Source organism: Crassostrea angulata, chromosome 10 (assembly GCF_025612915.1).
Source record: "Crassostrea angulata isolate pt1a10 chromosome 10, ASM2561291v2, whole genome shotgun sequence".
In the NCBI taxonomy this organism is placed as follows: Eukaryota; Metazoa; Mollusca; class Bivalvia; order Ostreida; family Ostreidae; genus Magallana; species Magallana angulata.
Window position 1 is genome coordinate 16,819,179 of NC_069120.1, and position 24,522 is coordinate 16,843,700.

General features: G+C 32.7%; 4 protein-coding genes across 8 annotated transcripts; 1 reads left to right on the forward strand and 3 right to left on the reverse strand.

The window, feature by feature from the left end:
* The first annotated feature begins 526 nt into the window (after positions 1-526).
* LOC128165458 (uncharacterized) lies at positions 527-2,284 on the forward strand. Its single transcript, XM_052830013.1, has 2 exons — positions 527-1,263; positions 2,072-2,284. Exons 1-2 carry the CDS (start codon positions 691-693, stop codon positions 2,186-2,188), a joined length of 690 nt encoding a protein of 229 aa, XP_052685973.1. The 5' UTR covers positions 527-690; the 3' UTR covers positions 2,189-2,284.
* Positions 2,285-2,418: 134 nt separating this feature from the next.
* LOC128165456 (uncharacterized) lies at positions 2,419-9,493 on the reverse strand. Of its 2 annotated transcripts, none has more exons than XM_052830011.1 (8): positions 9,248-9,493; positions 8,676-9,152; positions 7,239-7,371; positions 4,716-4,982; positions 4,527-4,603; positions 4,268-4,337; positions 3,381-3,424; positions 2,419-3,217 (listed from the first exon to the last, which is right to left on the reverse strand). In XM_052830011.1, the coding sequence occupies exons 2-8, from the start codon at positions 9,141-9,143 to the stop codon at positions 3,074-3,076; spliced, it is 1,203 nt and encodes a 400-aa protein (XP_052685971.1). In that variant the 5' UTR covers positions 9,144-9,152; positions 9,248-9,493; the 3' UTR covers positions 2,419-3,073. The 2 variants fall into 2 exon arrangements, with proteins under 2 accessions (XP_052685971.1, XP_052685972.1); XM_052830012.1 differs by having other exon boundaries at positions 8,676-9,164.
* A 747-nt stretch (positions 9,494-10,240) lies between these two features.
* LOC128165454 (uncharacterized) lies at positions 10,241-19,120 on the reverse strand. 4 transcript variants are annotated; one of them, XM_052830005.1, is made up of 8 exons: positions 17,822-19,114; positions 16,964-17,440; positions 16,747-16,879; positions 13,868-14,146; positions 13,462-13,526; positions 13,189-13,258; positions 12,353-12,396; positions 10,241-12,166 (listed from the first exon to the last, which is right to left on the reverse strand). In XM_052830005.1, exons 1-8 carry the CDS (start codon positions 17,846-17,848, stop codon positions 12,020-12,022), a joined length of 1,242 nt encoding a protein of 413 aa, XP_052685965.1. In that variant the 5' UTR covers positions 17,849-19,114; the 3' UTR covers positions 10,241-12,019. The 4 variants fall into 4 exon arrangements, with proteins under 4 accessions (XP_052685965.1, XP_052685967.1, XP_052685969.1 ...); XM_052830007.1 differs by lacking the exon at positions 16,964-17,440 and having other exon boundaries at positions 17,822-19,120; XM_052830009.1 differs by lacking the exon at positions 17,822-19,114 and having other exon boundaries at positions 16,993-17,152.
* A 160-nt stretch (positions 19,121-19,280) lies between these two features.
* LOC128165455 (uncharacterized) lies at positions 19,281-23,481 on the reverse strand. The gene is made up of 7 exons (XM_052830010.1): positions 22,634-23,481; positions 22,423-22,552; positions 21,880-22,140; positions 21,680-21,732; positions 21,522-21,579; positions 19,962-20,005; positions 19,281-19,839 (listed from the first exon to the last, which is right to left on the reverse strand). Exons 1-7 carry the CDS (start codon positions 23,174-23,176, stop codon positions 19,696-19,698), a joined length of 1,233 nt encoding a protein of 410 aa, XP_052685970.1. The 5' UTR covers positions 23,177-23,481; the 3' UTR covers positions 19,281-19,695.
* Positions 23,482-24,522: the final 1,041 nt, after the last annotated feature.

Sequence of the window (24,522 nt, forward strand, 5' to 3'; positions counted from 1 at the left end):
AGGATTTAGTGAAACAAGGTTCAAGATAGAAAGAATAATGTTACCGTGACAAGGCTACGCTCAGCCAGGTTAAACCGTCTGTCATTTTAACGATAGAACATTCTATCAAGGTTTAAGATGCTTTCATATCGAGCTACATATATTATACCCTATAAAAGCTACAAAAATATGTTGGTTAGTTGATATAATTCCTTATTGACAATTTTACCGCTCTTGAGTCTTGATTCTGTTTTGAAGAGTTAGCGCTCTTCGTATAGATATGAGTGTACATGTACATGTATATATGTTAATTCTTAACATCTTTTTTGTTTGATTGAAAATTAAGGAAAAATATGTAAATGCATAATAAAAAAAATAATAAAAAATAGAACAAATGAAGAAAAGGAACTGCATCAAATGTAACTTGTATGTTTATAAGCACGCCCCTATTCTCCTTCGCCTGGTCCGCCACGCGAGGGATCCATGTTGATTGATCTAAAGTTGGATTAAATACCTTGTTATGTTCGTTATTTATTCCTATCAAAATCCTAAGCGGATTTAAGGAGTAACTCTGTTGACTGCCTGTAATAATAAGTTGTTTGTCCGCTGTGAAAATGTCAAATGACAAAAGTAATGGATACAATGCGAGTTCCTACTTAGAGTCGCAAAACTGACGATTTATGATAAATTGAAAAAGTGAAAAAGGACAGTATGGGGTGCTTGTTTGGAAAACCCAAAACGGACATCTGGAATGACGAAGTTCAAGGTTTTGATAATCTCGCCATCGACGAGAAAGAGGTGTCTGGTCGAACATCGCAGACGTTCGACATTAAAAAGGCGGCAAATCGACGTCGAAGGTATTCCAGCGAAAATAGCGGGATCTGGATGAATCTGGACAAGCACATATACTTGGGACGTGATACAAGAGGGACCCAGACAAAAGTGGACACAATTTCTCAGATGGTTCAGACGGAGCAAGTATGGAGGATGTACGATGACAGAGCGACACAAACAATAGAAGACGGCGATGTCAACGAGTCCATAAAACAGGAATCAGGTGTTTGTGAACATGCATGGCTAAACGCTACGTGTGAAATTCAGACAACAGAAATTGAAATTCAAAATGAAAAAGAATGTGAAATTCAGAATAGGACTGAAAGTCAAGTTCAGAATGGAAACGATCTCTTAGTGACTGGATGTGGTAGTTCAGAAGAAAATACGACTAAAGAAGAAAATAATTTAACCCAAACGGGACAAGATACTAGTCCCTCACACAAGAGCAAGGCAAGTGATTGTTTTGTTACTAACAGGTAAACTTTACAAGAGGTGCATCCAAATAATGCTTAATTAACTATCTATACAAGAGTGTTCGAGAATTTATTACTATGGCGTAAATCTTTTCAATATATAGCCAAGTTAATATTTTTCATATATTTAATCTATTCCTTTACATTTATTACTTTAAAAAACTCCTGGCAAACAATTGACAGTAGTTTGTTGACTTATGATATCTCCTGAAACAGCACATTATAATTAAATATACTTTAATTAGGGTAATACACAACACGTAAGTTGTTTTCATATTTAATTGTTTCTCGTTTCCTGATTGTAATTTTAACGTTGACTAAACGTTTGAATCAGTTCGAATGATATCAATGTAATTTTCAAGACCTCTTTTTGACTGAATAATATATATATATTAGAGATAACTTTTGTAAGGCATATGTTACAATAAAAGTTTAAAGTCTAAAGATTTCTAAAACATATGTATAACAATCTAAAATGTTATAGTAAAGTTTTAAACATTTTTATTTAAACTTTAAATGCGACGCAATATATATAGTACATGTGCGAAAAAAGATATTATGCTAAGAACTATGGCTTTCACGGTCTTACTACATTTTCAAAAATGTAAATAAATAACTCATCTAGACCCATAACAGGGTCGTCATTTTTCATTAATTTTTTCGCATTGCACGTCAAGTTTTATTTAATTACTAAACTTGAAATTTTGAATATAATATTGAAGAAATACACAAAAGGTACAAAAAGTTGCTAAATTTCCTTTAATTGTTTTATTATTTGTTTACAGGTTATAGCAAAAGAATGTAATGGAAATGTCATGGAAGATTCGCAACAAACCAGTGAAAACCATATAACTGAGCAGAACGAGGCGAACATTGTAGCGAATGAGAATTCATACATGTAGTACAAAATTCATTTCAGGGAAAATTATATTTATTGACATGGTTTACATATGTTTAAACATCAATTATAATACAAAATATTGCATATGAATACAAAATTTTGTTTTATTGCTGGAAGCACCTTTCTATACATCGTATATCGTCAAGACAAATCGAGGTGAAATTGATGTAAGGGCTATAATTTATTAGTAAATGTGTGTCGTCTCACATCGCGTTACGTGTTAAGTTTAACATTGTATTATTTTACATTGTTTTGTGAACAAAGTCTTCGTGAACACTCTTAAACATTTAAAGATAACATACAAACTAATTAACTCACATCTATCATATAACATGTATGGATTTTTCATAGACAACCAATGTCACATTGCTAGTCTGGTAATTTTATATTTCACATTAGAACATAGCAGATATGTTCATAAAACTTAGCTAGTTAGTTTTGCGCACTATTAAAATTAATCCAAGTTTTACAGTTCAATAGCTATTGATTTTGCTAGGACAATGTACATGTATAGTTGTTCTAGATCTTTTAAATCGATTCGAGTTTATTGTACTGACAGAAGCAACCTTAAGCTTGGATTCCTCGAAAGAAACAACTTTTGGTGAAATCTGAGGAAAAAATGAATGTTTCAGATATAAATATCCCTATCGATTTGTTACTGCTTGCCTGAAATTTGAAAAAGCGTATTTATTGAGATAGTTGTCTTACTTCAATGATGTTTGGGAATACTAGTATTACTTCCTAGATATACATGTATACATGTACCAATGTGAACAAATCAATTAAGTATGACACAAATGTAAATAAGGTACAGTATCATCCAAAAAAAGACAATTTTCACATGAACAAGAATACAGCAGCATATACCAGATTAATTGTTAATCATTTAACATACACTGTTGGACTCTAGTACTGATTCAAAAAAGTCAGCAGGCAATGATCTCATCAAATCAGGATTCACCTTAATGAGAGGCAAGTCTTCTTCTGCACTCAAGTTCTGTAGAGCTTTCGAAATCCGTTTGCTTTGAAGCTAAAATTATAATTAAGCTGAGATAATTACGTTTAAATATTATGTACAATTTGCTTCAGAATCGCGTTGGTAACCATATTGAGAGTCTTTTACAGGCTTGTAGTTATTATATTTTACAAATTCGATATAGCGTTACTTGGTTTCTGGATTCTGTCTTTCTTACCTCAGTAGATATACAAGGAACATTGGCGTCTTCTCTTGAACAGTCTTCAAAATTATAATATATTTCGTTATAAGAACGAGGAGATATAAAACATACATTGCGAAAACCTAAATCGAAATAAATATGTTTTAAAATTTCGTCATTACAAAATTTTGTTAATAAATGAAATCCTTATTGTCCAACTGATATGTTTGTGTAAGAGGGGGTCTTAAAGGGGTTTTATATTTGAGAGAAAGTTTGACTTGACCACTAGTTCTAATAATTAATCATCAAGGTTTTTAACAAAAGAAAGATTCGTTATCAATTAGTGACTAAACTCTGAACAAAAGTAAACATTTACATTGCAAAATTATACTGCTGATAAGTTTAATAGAACTTGTCATACAAAGTATACGCTGAAGGGGGTTGAGTAGTTAACAAAATAACCATCATATCTTCCTTAATTTTTTTTTATATATGATGTATTTAGCAAAGAAAAAGTCCATATAATTTACCTTTTACATTTTGGGATTCTCCTTTATTCTAATATAGAGCTCTCCTTTTAAAGGAGGTCTTTACAGTCTAAAAATGACCCCGACCATCGAGCCCTCTTAATAAGAAGTCGCTTGACATTCAAATCATGACTGACCATTGAACACTTTTAAAAATTCATTCTAAACATAGCATATAGTATATAATGAAGTTTCAAAATGTCATGTTCAAATTGATGCGCAATACCATTTCCTCCGTTGGCTTTAAAAAGTAAAGTTAGGATTTTAAAGCAGTTGCTGTAGTAATTGATGAAAATTGCAATCGTATCGTATCAACAACAAACACTAAGATAAATTGAAAAAAAAAATGATAGCTTTTTTAAAAGTAGAGTGTTGTTTACTGTAGCATTATTCTACCTGGTACTGACTCTTCTCTTCTTTTCCGGATATTCTGACTGTTGGATCGTCGGACTTCGGACTCGGTATTCTGTCAGTGGATGTAAAATCATTGGCTTAACTGCTGTCGGATTGTTTTATGTCACGATAATTTACAAAATCATACAATCATAACTTGTTATTTATGCATTATACATGTTGTTTAAATTACGGACAATGTCTAAGTGTTACTTTAGTAAATTAATAATCTAATAATCATTTATGAAAAAAGTGTATTTACATAACAAAGATTTTCTTCCAAGCTTGATTCCTCTTGAGACTCTATGTTCTGTCTGTAGGAACTATCTGACTCAACAACTAAATGACACATGTTACAAATAAATGAAACCATATATTCATTTCAAATCAAGCCATTCATCAAATTGAATGTTCTTTTTTATGGTAACGATAGTCATAACAGTTTTATTACCCATTGAAAAGCCAGATAATTCAGCCAACTTTTTTAATAACTGCTTGGTGCCATCCAGTAGTTTGACATCTATGCTCGCATTAGATGATTCGCTCTTTGTGTCTTTAATAGATTGTACAATGTCCTGTAAGAAATGAAGCGGCGAAGCTGAGTCGTTGATTTCTTCTAATAGTATTTGACTCCTGTCCTTAACGAACATTTTTGCGGTGCCTACGCAATCTCCATTTACAAAAACTGTTACCAAGCGTTCACCATTTGTATTGCAGCCTGCCAAAATATATTTATACAGACATGTGCAAAGATGAACAAATAAAAATACTACACATTTAACTTTTGCTACGTATGTGATTCCAAATCTAATCTCCCTCGTTAGAAGAGTTCAATTAAAAGGTGTAAAGCTATTTTGTACCACGACATAATGTTATAAATCCGGAACAAAATGGCGTTTCAAACGGATGTCAGGCATGTTGTTATACGTTGTAGCTTTCCACCTTAATCATCATAAAGAATACATGCACCATGTACACTACCGATCAGACCCAACCTAACAGAAAGTATAAACCTCAACTAAACCCTGGGTTTACTTTCTGGGTTTACTCCGGGTTTACTAGAATGGACCCAGAGTAAACCCAAAGTAAACCCAGAGTGGACACAGAGAGTAAACCCAGTCAGAAGTATACCCCTGAAAACAGACGCTAACTGTGTTTTCGAATTATACAAGGGGCAGGAATAACAGTAAGTAGGATGCTAAGATAAAAGAGGGGTCTGCTTCACACTTCAATACGTACTGTTGACCTCAAAAGCAATTTCCAATTAAATCCAAAGTAAACCCCGTGTGAACCCGAATTTTCAAAAAGTAAACCGAGTAAACCCAAAGTAAACCCCTAAAGTAAACCCGGGGTTTAGTTGGACTTTACTCTGGTGTTAGGTTAGGTCTGATCAGTACTGTACATGGTTACATAATTTGGGTATTTATGATAAAAATACTCTCATTGATATGTGCTAACCACCAAAAATTAGTATTATAGTAGAAAAAAAGCAAAAGAAACATTCTGAAAATTTTCAGAAATGTTTGTTTCTCTGATCTATATAAATATCAAGTGTTTTACCCGATCATCTTTACCAATTATAATCGGCCCTGCTTTAAGGTGGCTCTATAAACCACTTTTTGATGACGCAGTACGCAAAAAAGTAAATCTGGAAACATGCATTTCCGGTACTGGCTGATTTAAACTGAGGTGAATTGTATGGGAACCGCTATTTTGAAAAAATTTGTTAAATGGATAGATTTAATTTGATAATTGGAAAATTCATTACTTACAAGTAATGTGGTATGTGACGCCTTCACGTTGTGTGGTATTATTTATCGAAATAAACAATAAAATCAAGTATAAATTTTTAAAGAGTTTCTTTAGCATCTTCGATATGTTACACCGTAGCGCAGTGGGTTAGTGGGTTCACTACAAACCAGTAGGTCATGAGTTCGATTCCCACTGTGAACAATAAATTTTTTAACTTTCCAAAAATTTCTAAAACGTATTTTTTGGTTGAATACCGTGAAAGAAAATTCTAAACAGGTGAAAAATATTTCAATTATAATATACTTTAATGCACATTAATATCGACACCTAACGGGGATGAGAGGGTTGCTTTGAATTTCTCTCAGGTTGGGATACATAAATCCTATTAGCCTAGTCAATGTTCCCCTTTATTTATTTTACTTAGTTTTGCACTAAATCGAATATATTCACTTATACAGGGCAAAGTCTATCATGATATATGCATGTATTCATCATTCCAACATTATATTTAGGAAATTTTCTTTAACTCAGAAATGAAAAGTCCCCAAGGTGTTTGGGCCTTGGGACTTAGGAACGATAACCCTTACATGAGGAACTTTCATACCAAATAAAATTTAAAATATTTTTTGTGTTTATTTGCAATTGTTTTCATTCAATTTTTTATTTCACATTTATTAAAATACATTTTTTTATAACATCAAGCAACTTTTTCAGATGATTTGTCAACAGAGTAAGAAAATATGAAAAAATATGTTTTGGGGAAATACTAAAAAAATTGCAATAATAACATTTTTGAATGTTAAGAAGTGTTATATTTTTTTTTATGTGTCCGAAGGAAATATCCATCATATGACAAAATAATTTCTCTTAATTTGTTGATAGCTGTCTTTTTAAAAAATATTTTACAAAAACACGAAAAAACATTAAAAAATTCTTTAAAAATACCTATAGTATCCCTATCGTCATTTTGATATTTGATAAGTATATGTTTTGTGGTCTTCTATTGAAAATTGGAATAAACTGTGGGTGTATAGAGCCACCTTAAGAAGCAATATTTTTTTATAACAGTTACATGCATGATTATAATTGAAATATAATCAGTAAATTTAACGCATAATAATTATTACAGAGTACATGTATTAAAATTTTTAAAAGTGGCCTGTTTTCTTGGAAAACCTAAGATCTAGAGGTTCTTAATGATGAAAACGGATCCAAAACCTACCATGATTGTACTTAAACATATAGGTGTACGGGTTAACCCAGGTGGCCTCAAACAAGGTTTGATCTACGTCAACCGTCACCTTGTCCTCAAGTGTTCTCTCGGAGTTAAAGGATATGAACACAGTCTGCTTGTCCTAAAATTTCAAATTAACTGCGTATTTTACAAAACATAGAACCAGTATCATAAAACTATTGCAAAACTCAGTGATCAAGTAATATGTGGTTCCTGTGAATGTTTTTTCCGAGTTGAAAATTTTGAATTTACTGGGTGGGTACAAATGTAAAATTTACAACATTAGAATTGTAAATTTTGTATTAACACCCATCTTGTAAATTTTGTATTTTCTCCCACCAAGTAAATTCAAAATTTACAATAAGACATTTCTTTGCATTATTTGCCTTTGAAGTCAGTATTCATGAAGGCTGATTTCCTTTGGTATAAATTTTATGCTAAAATTTTATTTTGTAGTTTAAGAAGTTGGCAGCTGATCCTTTTGTATTAAAAAGAAATGTAGTCCTATTCTTCTAAAGGGCACTCTAAGTATCCTGAATATTAAAATCAAATTTTGACTCCTCTTCCTTAAAAATTCCTAATACCAATTTGACACAAAGGAATAGACGATAGTATGTAGATGATATCAGAACCTCTGCGATATTAATGTTGATAAGACATCATCTTATTATTACAGTTATATGTTGATGTAAATGTTAATGTAAAAGTCCTCTATCGGTTTAAAACTAATAAATGACTCTTGAATGTCTCAAATTTTCAAGAGATCCCGGAAGCTTGCCTCCTATTAGTACTTTGCCCTGAACATCTCTAGACGGCCAATTCTCATACCTCTGGAAAAAAAATCCCGCATTTATACATATTCTCCATTCAACTAACTTTCCTTCTCACCCCTCCCCAGGACCTCCTCCTGTTTTAAGACCAGAAACTGGTCGATGTAGCATTTAATTTATTATATATTGAACCAGATCACGAGCTCAGAGGGCCCAGCAAACTTTTTGCTCATTTCAAAAACTAAAGCGGATGGTCATTTACGTTTTAATCTCAACATCATCACTGTTGCGGAAGAAGTGCGCTGATCAAACGGCAAAAACACGAGAGAGAGAGAGAGAGAGAGAGAGAGAGAGAGAGAGAGAGAGAGAGAGAGAGAGCAATCACAAATTGACATCCGATTTCACATTTATAAAATTTTAAAATCAATTTGTTAATAATATTATTAGAAGGTAAATATTTCATTTTTAAAATTATCATTATTATTACAATTTACCCTGAAAAATAGAACGAAATTAGTTTTAAACAAGCGAGATATTAAGATTTTGAAACACGTCTAGAAGAAAAAAAATGTTTTAAAGAAAAGCCATTACAAGCAGTACAAGGTCTCCCGTTGGAAACAGAAAAAACTGAATAACTTTTTTTTTACAAACTCACCTTCCACACACTCTCTGGATAAAGCTGGCATTCAGACTCAAGACCTGGAACATCTTGATATGGTCCCTCCTCAACTGCATCAAGGAGTTCTATGATTTTTAAAATGATTGTTAAAACTCTATTTCCTGTAGGAAAGCAGCTCCATTTTTTAAATGAAGGAATTTTTTGTTTTAACAGTTGTTGGACCGAATCTCCAGTGAAGTTGATTGTCTCATGAAAGAACAAAGCACAAGTGCTGCTTTTGTTATATACACTGTTCAGATCGGGTGCATGTGCTGATTTCAACACAGATAACATCCCCGGGGTCAAAAATAGTACCAGTGCAGACGAAGTAAACGCTTCACTGATTTGCGAAATATCAACGCTATGCACCGTAATTTCGTTTTTTTCTAAACCTTTTTTGACCGTATCAGCAATCTTTATTCCATCATGAGCAAAAAGAAGAAAAATTACGGGGAAATCTAGCATGACGATGTTCTGAAAAATATCCTTTGATATAAATTAAATGATTAAAGATCCATGTGTCTATGGAAAAAAGAATTTAATTTAACGAATACTGTAAAACATCTGACCTCGTGGGTAAAAGTAATTCCGGAAATGTAGCAGCAATCCAAGGTGAAGGTTATTTGTTAAAGTTTTCCACCAATTCAGGACTAAATAAACTGACTACGAAAACCTATGATAATTATCGCAGTCAATTTCACCATATGGATATATGGCTTAGGACCCGATGGAATGATGGATATCTCAGAATTTGCACAATTGAAAACACTCCCCTTAAATCTATGCACCAACGAACAAGGTGCAATTCAAGTTGTTTTATACCGAGCGCAGCGAGAGGCGGGCGAAGCCCGCCTCGCGAAGCGAGGATTAATGGTAACACGTATATATAAGAAAATCAGTGAAAAATGAATGTTGAATCAGGGGTACTAAGGCCAAAAAAAATTTCTTCCAGCCCTGGGCGCCGCCATATTGGCAGCCATTTTGTTTTTAAAAAGTTAGTTCGATCATTGATTGACTGGTACTTTTCGATGTTTATTGCCCCTAAACTCGCTTTAATAAGTTCCAGTGTTTCAATAGAAGTGAATCTGAATTAAAAGAAATTAAAAAGGAAACCAGATAAGTTTTAATAGTGCTTCAATCAAGAAACACGACTTGTTCTATGTATGTCTTATCAAATTATCAGATGGAAAATAAAAACATTAACGTCAAGGAACTGATCTTTTAGATACTGAACAAAGTATACAATTTTATTACAGCGGCATTCATATGAATTAAATTGATGAACAATAAAACAAGAAATAAAAAAAATTCGGAATCACGTAACTGTCTTCGGCTTTTTCCGAAGACAAAACTTGAACGTTTTACGTCTGAAATATGACGTCATAATGTAGACTGAGCACGCGACGTTTAGTTTAATATTTACGAATGATTTGAGTAGGCAACCATGCAGGCGGATCTTACTGTGTGCGTTTGAAATAGATTTTATCATACAAAAATCAAACTGCATGCACTGTGTTAAATCTGCGCTCGGTCCAACGGTCACACCGTTTACATATTAAAACATATTACAGGTTTCGAAATGCTTTTTTCCATACATTTTTCAATAAAAGGAAGAATGTATGGAATGCGTTGCACAAACCTCTCCACTGTTCACCTTCTCACTACGGTTTACTATGATAGCGAGGATCGAGTGTGCACGCGCGATAATGCAATCCCTTTCTTGGCAAGGTGATTAGATGTTTTTGGCAATGCTTAATAAAAATATAATAAAATAAAAACCACAAAAAACTACCAATTTTTAAAAAAATCATAAAAACCCCCACAAAAACAAAAACAAAAGAAGGGGAAAATGATAACAAAGATCCCTAATCGTACATGAAGAAAAATGTCAATATGATATAAATTATATCATTGCATCTTAAGCCCCTTTCTTTCACTATTCGCGCGAGCTATCTCATACGTTGCACGAGCTCTCGCATTCGTTGCATGCGTTTTTGTAGTTGCATCAAGTCTCCTAACATCACTGGGCATGCACACTATTCAGACGCGACCAAATGCGATCTAAATTTCTGCAATTCAACGCACAAACATTACAACGAACGCTTTACAGCGTTTTGTGTACTCGCAAGAGCTCTAGACTGGAGCAAGGTACGGGAAACGTGAGAATGCAAAACTTCTCAAGCGTAAGGACCAGATATCCCCATGCAACCAATTTTAGCAAATTTTAAAATCCACTTAACTATTAGGACACATATTTGTATATGCATTACCTGTTTCACATTTCCTCGACAGAAGAAACTACCCCCTGTCACCTTAGTGGTAAAGTAAATATGAAATTTTCTCAGCGCAGCTTTATGAAGCCTTTGCACATACCTGAAACTGTCTAATAAGTGAACAATGGAAAGTTTACGCTAGACTTGTTTAATTGTTCAAAGTTAAAAATAATAAATTTATTAACATTGTCAACAGGTATACCTGATACTGTCTATTCTTAAAATACAGAAGGTAATGTTTTAAGTCAGATACTAGTACAAGCATTAGCCTCAAATTGTTCATTTTGTGATAGAGAGAACTAATTTAGGCCCTACGGACCTCTATGGTCCGAGAATAGTTGTTTTTCACTCAGAATGGACAGTTTGAAGCTTATGTCTTTTACGTAAATCAATTGTAGTAGAGTGTTTACATAATTATATGTATTCTACAGAAAAATAACCATAGAAGAATGATATTTCCTTAAAGCATCTATGAAGGTAAATATGTCTTCTTAATAATTGAGAATTGAAAGGTGAAATACGTAAAAAGGGAATTTGTTTTTCAATTCAATTGAATTCCATGTAATTGTCCATCATGTGACATGTACAATTTTTTTCTGAAACTCATCCTTAGGTAGACACAACTTTGCCTACTTTGCACCAGTCTGGTATGATAATATTCGATGACAGTAAAAATTAAAAACATAAAGTTTTGTGCACTATAAAATCCGATTTTTACAGTTCAGTAGCTATTGATTTTGCTAGATACCTGTACATGAACTGTCTAACCTTTGATTCCTCGAGAGAGACAGCTTATTGTGCAATTTAAGATATACATTTTATATCCTAGCAATGTTTCAGATATAAATGTTCTTATCAAATTGTTATTGCCTGAAATTTGAAAATTCATATTCATTGACGTATTTGCCTTAAACCAGTGATATCTTGGGAAATATAGCTTCATAGATATATACTATAATGTACAATTCAATTTAGTTAAGCATGACACAATTGTTAATATATTGTTAAGTACTGTTTAAAACATCAATAAAAAGACAATTTTCATATGAAAAAGACTATTTTTATTATTTAACGAACACTGTTGTTGAACTCTAGTGCGGATTCAAAGAAGTCATCAGGCAAAGATTTCTTTAAATCAGGGTTCACCTTTATCAGAGGTACGTCTTCTTCTGAACTCAAATTCTGTAAAGCTTTCGAAATCCGTTTGCTATGGAGCTAACATGATAAATAAGCAGATATAAGTATCATTTTTAAGCGCAATAAGCTTCAGAATCGCGTTGGTAACCATAAATAGAGCACAGTAAATTAAATTATAATACTTGTACATTCCTAATCACATTCTTCTTATTTTGTATCTATAATATAATACGTCACTTATTAATTGGTATTTGGTATACTTACTTCTGTAGATTTACATAGAGTGCTGACGTCTTTTCTTGAACAATCTTCAAAAAATAAGTACACAGTTTAACAAAGTATTACAAAACATACATTTCGAATACCTAAATCGAAATGAATGTGTTTTTATATTTCATTGCTTCAAAATTTTATAAATTAATAAGTTTCGATTGTCAAAATGGTAGGTTTTTGTAACAGGGTTTTATCCTGGCAAGTAACTTTGACTTGAACATTAATTCTGGATGTGGAACTCATCCAGGCTTACAGGGTTCTCAATAATGAATTATAAATTAACGTGCTGTGATTGTAACAGTCTTAGAAGTTGTATGTATGAAAATATTGCTACATGAGGTACTGTGCTTGACACTCAAATTAGGACTGACCATTAAAAACAACCTAAAAACCATTCAAACCATTATATGATATCAAGATTTCAAATCGTGCTGCTGAAATCGTGACTGTTCCCCAATGACATTTTCTCGAGTAGCGAAAAATATAGTACCTTCTAGATTTATAGAAAATCAGCAGTTGAATTAGATTGCAATTGGAGCTTTAAAAATTGACTTCTAAGGCATTGTTCTAAATATTTTAAAGAAAATTTGTGAGTTTTTAATGACTGTATGGAATTCTGGTTTGACAAACTTTATAAATCACCCCCAAGAAAAAAACATGTAAATTACACCCCCCACCAAAAAAAAAAAAGAGAAAAAAACCGAAAAAAACAAACAAAAACACACCCCCCCAAAAAACTGTGATATTTGAGAAAAACTATTTTTAAAGTGCTTGGTTTGAAATTGCGAAACAAAATGTATAATGTTATTGCTGTAGCATAATAGTACCTGGTATTGATATCCCTCTTCTATTTCTGATGTCCTGACTGTTGGATCTTCGGACGACAGGCTCGGTACTCTGTCAAAGGTAGTAAAAGTCTTTGGCTTTACTGTTGTCTGATTGGTTTATATCACGATAATTTACAACCCCATAACTTGTTATTTCAATACATATGCACTTCATAGAATCATTGCTTGTTTTTTTTTTTTGTTTAAATTGAGGAAAATTTATATGAGTTACTCTTTCTGTTCAATAAACATTTATTAAAAAAGTGTATTTACATAAGAAAGATCTTCTTCCAAGGTAGGTTCCTCTAGAGTCTTTATTTTCTGTTTGTAGGAACTATCTGACTCAACAACAAAATGACACGTTACAAATTTTATCGTTACTTTCTTTATTAAGACACATATTCATTCCAAATCATGTCATTCACCAACGTTCTTTTTATGGTAGCAATACTGTAAACCAACATTTATTCGCGGCGACGTTATTTCGCGATTTATTTCCAATAAACTGGTTCGCGACGACTAATGTTCGCGACGAAGCATTATCCAGACCCGTAATTTGTTATAACAACCATACGATGAAGACTGGTTCGCGGCGAGATATATTCGCGACGACGAGGCTCTAGCGAACCTCGCGCTAATTTCTCGCACGCAAATAAAAGTTGGTTTACAGTAGTCATACCGCTTTTATTGCCATCTGTAAAGTCAGGTAATTGAGCCAACATTTTTAAAAACTGTTTGGTGCCCTCCAGTAGTTTGACATCTATGCTCTCAGTAGGCAATTCGCTATCTGTGTCTTTGATAGATTGTACAATGTCCTTTAAGAAATGAAGTGGCGAAGCTGAGTCGTTGATTTCTCCTAATAGTATCTGGCTCCTGTCTTTAACGAAAATCATAGAAGTGGCTAGGCATTCTCCGTTTACAAAAACCGTTACCAAGCGCTGGCCATTTGCATTGCAGCCTGCAAAAATATATTCATACTTACGCGTGCAGATATATAAAAAAAAATAGATGTCCTAAATCATTTTATTAACTTTTTTATTAACGAATGAGATTCCATCTTGATAAAAAAGAATCCAAGGATTGAAAAACCATTGTAACGTTAATAATGTTAAGCGATTATGATTTTAAGTTCATCATAAAGAATACACACAACATATACACGGTTACATAATTTGTGTATTTATGAAAAACATTCTCATTCATATGTGTCCACCGCCTTTAAATAGCATTATTAACAGCAAAAGGAACTTTTTAGAAATTTTCATAAGAAATGTCTGTTTCTCCGATCTATGAAAATATCGAGTGTTGTATCTAACCTGCATCAATAATAACTGGCCCTACTTTAGGAAGCAATAATAATTACATGTATACTTATAACTGAAACTAGACTTTGACCCGTGCGTGCACGGGTTGATATTGCAAATTATATCGGACGTTTACGAAATAGAAACTTCGACACACCGTATTGTTGACATTTACATAACCAAGCTTAATCCTACAATAATGCTATTAATTTTTCACTACACTCTGCTTAGTTAGAATAATCTACATGTAACTGTGTCTCGAGACAGGCCTTCACCACAGTAAAAATGCCTCCCATATACCCGTAATGTACCAAAAATTGCAGAATCGCTCCGAAACGATTTTGGAGAAAATCAAGAAAACTGCATTGAAAATAACAGTTAAATATTCATAACAAACCATTTTGAGGCAGTAAATACCTTTCATCTAAAAAACATTTAATCCAATTTATGAAGAATTCAACACTTTTTTTACCAACTTTTTTACTCGCTTCGAATTCACACACCATGTTGACATTCGGAACTCTCGGGATTTTTCATGTGAAAAATTTCATATTTAATGAGTCATCTCCCGTATTTCCTTTGATAAACAGAATAGATGACAAATTTTCAAGGAAAATTTACACGTATTTGTAATTTCGTTTCTGAGTATACAATGCAGATGTGATATTGTGGAAATATAAACTAAAGAGCCACCCGTGATTAAGCGTAAATGTAATGCGCATGCGCAAGATTGTAAAATCCCAAAAATACGGTAGGTTTCCGGATTTGTTTACAGGAATTTTCGTTGATTATTAATAAGCGAATCTTGATTGAGAAAAAAAAACTTGGTAATAAGTGCCAATGATGTTTAATATATATATATATATATATATATATATATATATATATATATATATATATATATATATATATATATATATATATAAGAAGACAGTTCTCTTCCAATTTCTTGATATTAAAGCCCAACAATTCGAGTCTATTATTATAAAATAGTATAGATAATTATATTCATGACATTTAAAAGGCCTATTAATTATGCATAATGATCAAACAGATAACATATATACTTATAAATTACGACTTTTTGTCAATAAACTCAAACATGCCTGCACTAGAGTTACTGCTTACATCTTTGGTATTTCAACACGAGACATATGATGTTCGTAAGCTATAATTGAATTTTACCTGACAATTGTTTATAGTTACCGGAATCTTACTTAGAGTAACATAGAAGTGAAGATTTGACAAGTGTTGAATAAATAAAATCAGGCAATCTGTCTTTTTAATGCGCGATTTTAGTTTTGATGGATAGAACGCTTGCGAAGCGCGTCCTCTGGTGAGAGTGTCATGTTGTAAATTTTGAATTTACTGAGTTAGTGTAAATACAAAATTTACAACATGACAACTTTGTATCTACACCCATCCAGTAAATTCAAAATTTACAACATGACAAGAGTTTGGAATATAACTATCAAGAGTGGTAACCAAGAACACGGGTTGACTAATTAACGTCATGGCAAATACACAGTATAAGACGATTCATCAAGCATTACTGGCAGATACCCTGGATTGAACATCTTTGGTCAATACAAAAAAGTTGATTAATAAAATGGCGGAAAGTGTAGTGCGAGATGCTTTGTATCTAACAATTTTGGTTTAAAATATCGAACAAAATATGCATTCACTAGCGTTTTTTAATTTTATATATTTTTCATAGAACGACATGTTGGTAGAGTAGTAAACCTTACACATTATTTTGAAAATCATAAACAGTCTATGCATAAAACGGAGAAGTTATATTTGGACGGGGGTGGCCCCCTTCCCAGTTGTTGTTATTCAAAACAGTTTTTTTTTATCTGAAATTCTTAGGACAGTGGTGATTATAATAGAGAAATTTGACTTAAAGAACAATAGAGATACGACGAACTAAAAACCCACTCATGCGTTTGAAAAGTTGTTATTTTTTCAGTTAGCTGCAATACTACTCGTAGTATTTAGCCGTGCAGTTGTGTTTTTATTTCAATTTAAAAGAATAGGCTTAGATAGAAATTAAGAAAACATTCGGACAAAGTATGTACAAAAATGAAAAAAAACCAGAGTTCATTATTTTAAGTATTGAATCATATTGATGTGTAAAGTGTTCATTCTCGCGCTTCCCCGGGATATCATCTAGTGTATTAAACAGTTTGAAACTGCCAAGATTTGTTGTAAAGTCTGAGAGGTTTTTAAAGATGAAAACAAATAAAAAAATTACCATGTTTATACTGAAACATAAAGGTGTACGGATTAACCCAGGTGGCTTCAAACAAGGTCTGATCTACGTCAACCGTCACCTTGTCCTCAAGTGTTCTCTCGGAGTTGAAGGATATGAACACAGTCTGCTTGTCCTGAAATCTCAAATTAATTATACATTTTACAAAACATAGAAGCAAATAACATAAAATAACAGATTAATGATTTTACAAACTCACTTCCCATACACTCTCTGGATAAAGCTTACAGTCCCACACAAGACCAGGAACATCTTGATCTGGTTCCTCTTCAACTGTGTCAATGAGTTCTATGATTTTTAAAACGATAACTCTAATTCTCTTTCCTGTAGGTAAACAACCCCATTTTGTAAATGAAGGAATCGTTTGTTGCAACAATTGTTGAATCGAATCTCCATAGAAGTTAATTGTCTCATGAAAAAACAAAGCACACGTTTTGCTTCTGCTATATACACTGTTCAGATCGGGTGCATGTGATGATTTCAACACAGATAACATCCCTGGGGTTAAAAATAGTACCAGTACAGAGGAAGGAGGTGCTTCACTGATTTGCAAAACGTCAACAATAAGTACCTTTGTTTCATTTTTTTCTAAACTTTTTTTGACCGTATTAGCAATGTTAATTCCATCATGCGCACAAAGGAGAGAAACTATGGGAAAATCTAGCATGACGATTTTCTGAAATATAACGTTTAAAAAATCTGCTTAAAGATCCATGTGTCTAAATCATAAACAATCAATTTATTTTCATCGACTGGCAGTGTAAAGACAGTTGACAGTTTTTAATTACAGTTATGTGCAAATATCAAAAGAAGTCAAGATTAGAAAGAAGTAGAAATTTTATCAAAACAGCTTTACAGAAGAGATAACTTTAGATAAAATAACGTTCCGCGATAGATAAAGACTTCATTTTTGAGCCTGTGACGGTTTGCTTTAAAACAAGAATGAATATGCATTTTGTAAAATGGCTTTAGAAGCTTGATTGTTTGAAATATATGTCCATATATTTAAAAATAAAACTATCGTCAATTATTCAGCAAACACGTTATAACAACTGACCTTGTTGGTAATCGTAATTCCGGACATGTAACTGCAATCCAAGGTAAAGGTTATTTGATTAAGGTTGTTAAAAAATCGTTTTCCATGAATTCAGCACTAAATAGACTGATTACGGAAACAGTCATTATAGTGTAGTAGTTTGTCAATAAACAGTCAAACATTAAAATAGCTTACTACATAATGCAGTCATAAATGTGACAACTTAAATGTAACAAAATGCATTATCTAAACAACCCTATAAAATCAATGCATACCAGAACATGTTTAAACAAATAGCGTGTCTTTATGCAATGTTTTTACTAAACACTTGGTCACAGGTTTGAATTATTGATGATTTCTATACATTTTCCACTGAATGGAAAGATCATGGAAGGCATTATTCACCCTTTCCGCGTAAGATAATCAATTTCTGTGCAAGGTACCGTAAAACATGGTCATAGCGAACACGCTTACAATAAATTGACGCTTACATCGAAGTGATTTTCATTTCCCATGACTATAAAATATGTTGTTAACTTGACAGATATAACGAATTTCGCTTATAACGAAGTAAAATCACCCGTCCCTGGCACTTCGTTATAAACGTGTTTTACTGTATTTGGATATTTTGGCAATTCTTGCAACAACCAAAAACCCAAACAAACATATAAACAAACAAACAATACAAAATTCCCTAATCTCGTTTCCCATACAGAATAGTTCTTTTTAAATACATTCATACAAGTCTAGTACAGAACTTGTATCTAGTGTCCCATGCAATGTAAAATGTTTAGTCCAATTTTGTGGAAAGCAGGGTTGCAAGGTAGGAACTATAAAAAATCATTCATAAATTCATTACTGTTCTTAATTGGACTTTAAATGTCTTGCGTACACAAAGAAAAAGAAAAAAGATATTGGCAATGATATAAAATTGGTTGATTGAATCACCATAGCTTCTTTTTTAACTCAGATAATAACAAGTCTTAAGGAGTTAAAACAAAACTTTGTACATAAGATGATTTGCTCGTTTTAAATGTCAAGCTGCAAAAATAGTCTAGTTATCTAAGGTACAGTGTTTCCTCTTGGCTTACTCAGTGGCACGATGTCCGTGACTTCACATTTAAATTCAGTAGACGTTGTCTTAGTTCGCTACTGCTGACCTGCGTTGAAAGCTTTTGTGCACTTCTGCAGCATGTAGCCCAACATTTTAAATTAAATACGAATACAAAATATCCGATAAATAGAAGATGTTCCATTTTTCTGCATCTATGAAACAAGATGAATGCTATTTTATTTATTTAAACCATTTTAAAATCAATTTTGCATTTTGGAATAACTAGAATTTTATATATGTACCATGATAAATATTGGATTGTCAATCAATTAATCAATCAATCAATCATGATGTAATATTCCATGACTGTAACAGCAATATGCACACCTTTTAAAAAATAAATTCACAAATACACACATGTAGTTTAGTTTATTTACAAAATCTTCAAAATCATTCGGACAATTCCGCAACAATCTATTCTAATCATTAAAAATCAAAAAAAGGAAATATTCTAACAATTATATATATTCTTTCTACGATAAAATAATCAAAATACTTATTTCGTCATTACGGTCGATAGAGGACCAAACATGCCTAAAATGACAACGGCCATTTTTTAAGGAAAAAAAGGACCCGGTCATTACTCTCACTTTTCGTCGTTTCCTGCATGCAGTATATACATTCCACAGCATGACGATAGCTTCGTTATTATAAGAACACATACAGTAAGAGCTATGTTTTTGTCATTCAGCCGAAATAAAAAAAGTATATTCTATAAGCTTCATGTAAAGCAATTATGTAAAAATATTTTAATAATCTTTTATAGCATATAAGAAAATATTTAACGTTTGAATAGACCCTTCGCGAAGTCGAAAAAGTCCGAAGGCAATCTTTTGATTAAACTTGAACTCATCTTTATGTGAGGAAAGTCTTCTTCTTTATTCAGTTTTTGTAGAGCTTTGGAAAATCGTGTACTTCGTGTTCGCTTAAAATAATAAGAAAATTCATAAACTTATCAATCTAAGATTAAAGGATATTATCATTGTGTCTTGTGATTCAATTTTCTAAATCCGACACTAGGGTACGAATTTCCTTTGATATACTTACCGATTTAGAAATTGATGGACCATTGGCGTCTCTTTTTGAACGATCTTAAAAATCAAAACCATTATCTATAGTATACCGTTCATAGTGTTACGACATAAATGCATATAAAAAGGGGAAAATTTTTGTAAAACTAGTCCTTTACATTGAGCAAAGCTGCGTCGCGTAGACAAAGCGTTTGCTTTTATTAAACGTTATTGCTAGCTCCATAACCACTTTTTTAAACTTTCATATCATTTAACCGTTTGGTTTTCTAAACCAAAAATGCTTTTAAAAAAAGGGTTTTTTTGTTATGTTTTTTGTTTTTGTTTTTTTGTTTTTTAATATGCACTGGTATGTGTACATCAGCATCAGTTTTTTTTAATGAATAACATCCAAAGAAACTCAATACTATCTATTTTCCAAATATATTTTATAATTTTTCATGTATTTATGACTTTCCCGTTCAACCACACGCTATCTTTGAGCAAAGCTGCGTTGCGTAGACAAAGCTTTTGGTTTAACTAGACATTATACAACACGAGTTTCAGGTGTGCAATCGAAAGTAACAAAATCAAAGGGGTTATAAATCTGTCTGACGGTGCCTAGCATATAAGAAAATATTTAAAAGTGATGTTCAGCTTTAATGGGGAAAATCAGGCAATTTTATAATAAGGTTGAGTTTGATTCCCCCAAGGCTTTTTCTTGTTTCTTACTGAAATGTCTTACTGAATTTGTTTTAAAATTCATTTTTATCCCCAAACTGCATTTTGTTCGCTTATTTAAGATATGTACAGTTTATATATCATTTTATCTTTCACAATCAAATAATTTACTGTTAATTTGAATAATTTTTCAGGTGTGTTATTCCATCTTAACGCAGTTGCTCCCGTTCCGTCCATCATGGACATTTCCGTACACTAGGGAAGAAAGGGAAGTAACTGCGTTGTTAACAAAACTGTTTGTTGCGAGAAAAACAAGGCAGCTTTATCATATGGTTGCATGCTATTATAATATCCCTTTGACCTATATATATATATATATATATATATATATATATATATATATATATATATATATATATATATATATATATATAAGACAAGTTTTACTCATTTTCTATTGTTGACTAAGCACGATATGCTGAATAAAATCCCTACAATCGGCAAAGAGTTCAAAGATTAACGGAAAATACTAACCAGCACTGCTCTTTAGTGTGTTTGTACTCATAAGTCCGAATTTTAAAACAAATTACTATAAGTATCTTTTTTGTGCAATGTTATAGCACTATATATTAACCTAGTAGACAAGTTTTACTCATTTTCTGTTGCTAACAAAGCATGATATGCTTCACTTTTTTGAATAGTAAACATATTCAGGATTCTTTGTGATTATTATTTTCTTTGGACAGAAAACCAGTTTGTTAATCTTTATCATTTATTATATCGTATTAAACTTACTGTTTGTTAAAATTAGATATGCGTGACTTGAACCCGATATTAATTTTCATGTTAAACCTTATACATATATTATAATGACTGTTTAGTAATTGTAACTGTATGTTACTTGTACCAGACACCATACCTTCCCATTTATTTCTGACGTCCCGAATGGCCCTTTGTAGCTGTGATGGTTTAGCACTCTAAAAATATATATATAATTGAATACACTTAATCGTAATCAGGTTCTTCAAAAGCTCCCCCCCCCCAAGAAAAGAAAAATGTCGTGTCATTAAAGATCACCTCTTCCTCGGTCTGTTTATCTTGAGTCCCTTTGTTCACATTGGCGGAACTTTCTAAAACACAAAATATGAAATTGATGAACAAGACATAGTAATGCATGCTCCTGCTATACCGTCTCATCTGCAGTTGTAATTTAGTCAACATTAAGTTTTCCCTTTAAATCGCTGTCGCTTTGAATGGCTAGGTATAAATGAATATACCCTTTGAAACTGTCTGGTTCAGTCTTTTCAATAGTTGCCTAGTGCCATTCAGTATTCTGGAATCAGTGGTAACTGTGTGTAATTCGACCTCCGTGTCTTTGATTGTTTGCATGATGTCTTGCAAATAATGAAGTGACGAATTCTCGTCATTGATTTCTTCCAGTAGAATTTGATCCCTGTTCTTGATGAGTACCTTACATGCTCCTACATAGGCATCGTTCACATGCACTGTCACTGCATGCTGAAGAAAATCTCTACAATCTGCATAGAGTTAAAAGATTAACGGACAATAAGCGCCAACACAGCTCACTAATGTATTTGTAAGTACGAATTTTAAAACAAATTACTGTAATAGGTATCTCTTTTTTGCGTAATGTTCTCGCACAATAGTATGTTTGTCAGTATGCAAGTACATATTACTGAATACTAGAATGTATCATTTTCTTGACTTAGTTTTATCAATACCGATGTCAGTAATTATTTATGCCATATTTCGTGTTAACGTTATAATTTTCAAAACAACTTTTCTAATCTTTAGTTTACCCTTGTATGTGAACATAAAGGTGTACGGATTAACCCTTGTGGCCTCAAACAAGGTTTGATCTACATCAACCGTCACCTTGTCCTCCTGTGTTCTCTCGGAGTTAAAGGATATGAACACAGTCTGCTTGTCCTGAAATTTCATGACACAGTTTTAATACTTAACTAATTTACAAAATAAAAAACTTAGTTTCATATATTTTTTTAAACATACCTCCCAAACATCATCTGGATAAAGTTTACAGTCGGACACAAGGTCTGGAATCGCAACATCCACCGTCTCAATCAGATTTAAGATTTGTAGAACAGTTGCACGAACTTTCTTTTCTATCCCAAAACGATGCCATTTTTCATAGGAAGGGACTTTCTGATTAAGAATTTGTTGGACTGGATCTCCAGCAAAATTGATCGTATCATGGAAAAATAAAGCACATTTGTTGCTTTTGTGATGCACACTTTTGAGATCGGGTGCATTTGGTGATTTCAACAGAGATAACATCTCAGGGGTTAAAAACAGTACCAATAAAGAGGAAGGGAACTCGTCATGGATTTTCAAAACGTCTGCAACATGTACCGTAGTTTCGTTTTGTTCCAAACGTTCCTTGACTGTATCAGCAATCTTAATTCCATCCTTGGCATACAGAAGAAAAACTGTAGGATTTTCCATCATGTGCCGCCTTCGGTAATAGAAGCACCGAAATTGATTAAAAGTCCAATTTTCAAAAACACAAATGATGACTTCTTCCAAACGCAGCATAAATCTTTGTGTTCTAAACTGTCTCCGTTTTGGGTTTTTAAAAATCCAGTAAATGTTATTCAATCTTTATGAACCGAATCTGTCAAGTGACAGATCAAGTTTCGAATATTATTTAAGGTCATTTAATTTTCAACTGACTTTGTATAAATGCTGTAAAATTATGAAAACTAGCAAGAATTGATTACAGGAAAATCATAATTATAATTATCCTTTTTTGCATAAAAGCTCGAACATTCTAATAAAGAATGATAGTAAAACGACATACAGCGCATGTAAAAGAATGACATAGATACAACAAGCCTTGCAATCCTCCCAACCATGACACTTTAAATTTATACACATAAAATTTTTGCATTGTGATTGCCACGTACATGCTGAAGATAACTTCAAAACTTGATAAAAACGTTTGATTTGCTTTGCGGTATAACGGTTATTCTCGTTTATACGACTCCAATTCGAAAAATCTCTGGCGCTCAAATTAGGATCGTTTTTTTCTTGAAGTTACTGTAATGGGATAAAATTATACATGTTTGCAGTAAATGATTTAAGGGGTTTTATATCAAATTAATGTACAATGCATCGACCTTTATTTTTGTAACGCATTATCATTAACAGTGGTTTCCATGCATCGCAGGTATATGTACAAGGCTGAAGCTAGCAGCCAGTAACAGCAGCCCGTAGAAGCTAGCAGCCAATAAGGAAATTCATCAAAGTACTGAGAGTACTCGAAAAGAAAATTATATTTTACTTAATAATCGACATATTTTAATTAATATCAAAATGATTAATGCTCAATAATTTGTACGAGCATTGACGACTTCCGAAGCAGTAAAGCTTGCCTGGATAGGAGTTATAAATGCGTCTTTGTTGGATAGAAATGAAATATGTCTATACGGGTCATAAGTTATGAAAATAATGTTATCCTAAGTGTAGTCTTATTGATACAAATAGAAAAACTATATCCAACGTATAAAGTGATATGCAAACGTATTATGATATAAAAGACATGATCAATTAAAGGCATAAAACGATACAAATACAATAAAAACCCCAAGACAATCCAGTGTGGCAAGATAATTTGTTTACATCGAAGCTGAACAAGTGCGTGTTTAAAAATTTATCCTCGAGCCTTTTTCACCCCCCCCCCTCTCCCCGGAAACAGCATCAATCGAAAATTAAAAAGACAACGTATTATTTCGAATATGAGACAACAGAACACCCAGCATTGTGATTTCTTTCACCCGCCTTTCACCCCTCTATCATTGTGAAATGCTAAAATATGACAAGTTCGGGTGAGCTAAACCGACCCTTGTAGGGGTCATAGGTGCCCTCTTACACTTATTATG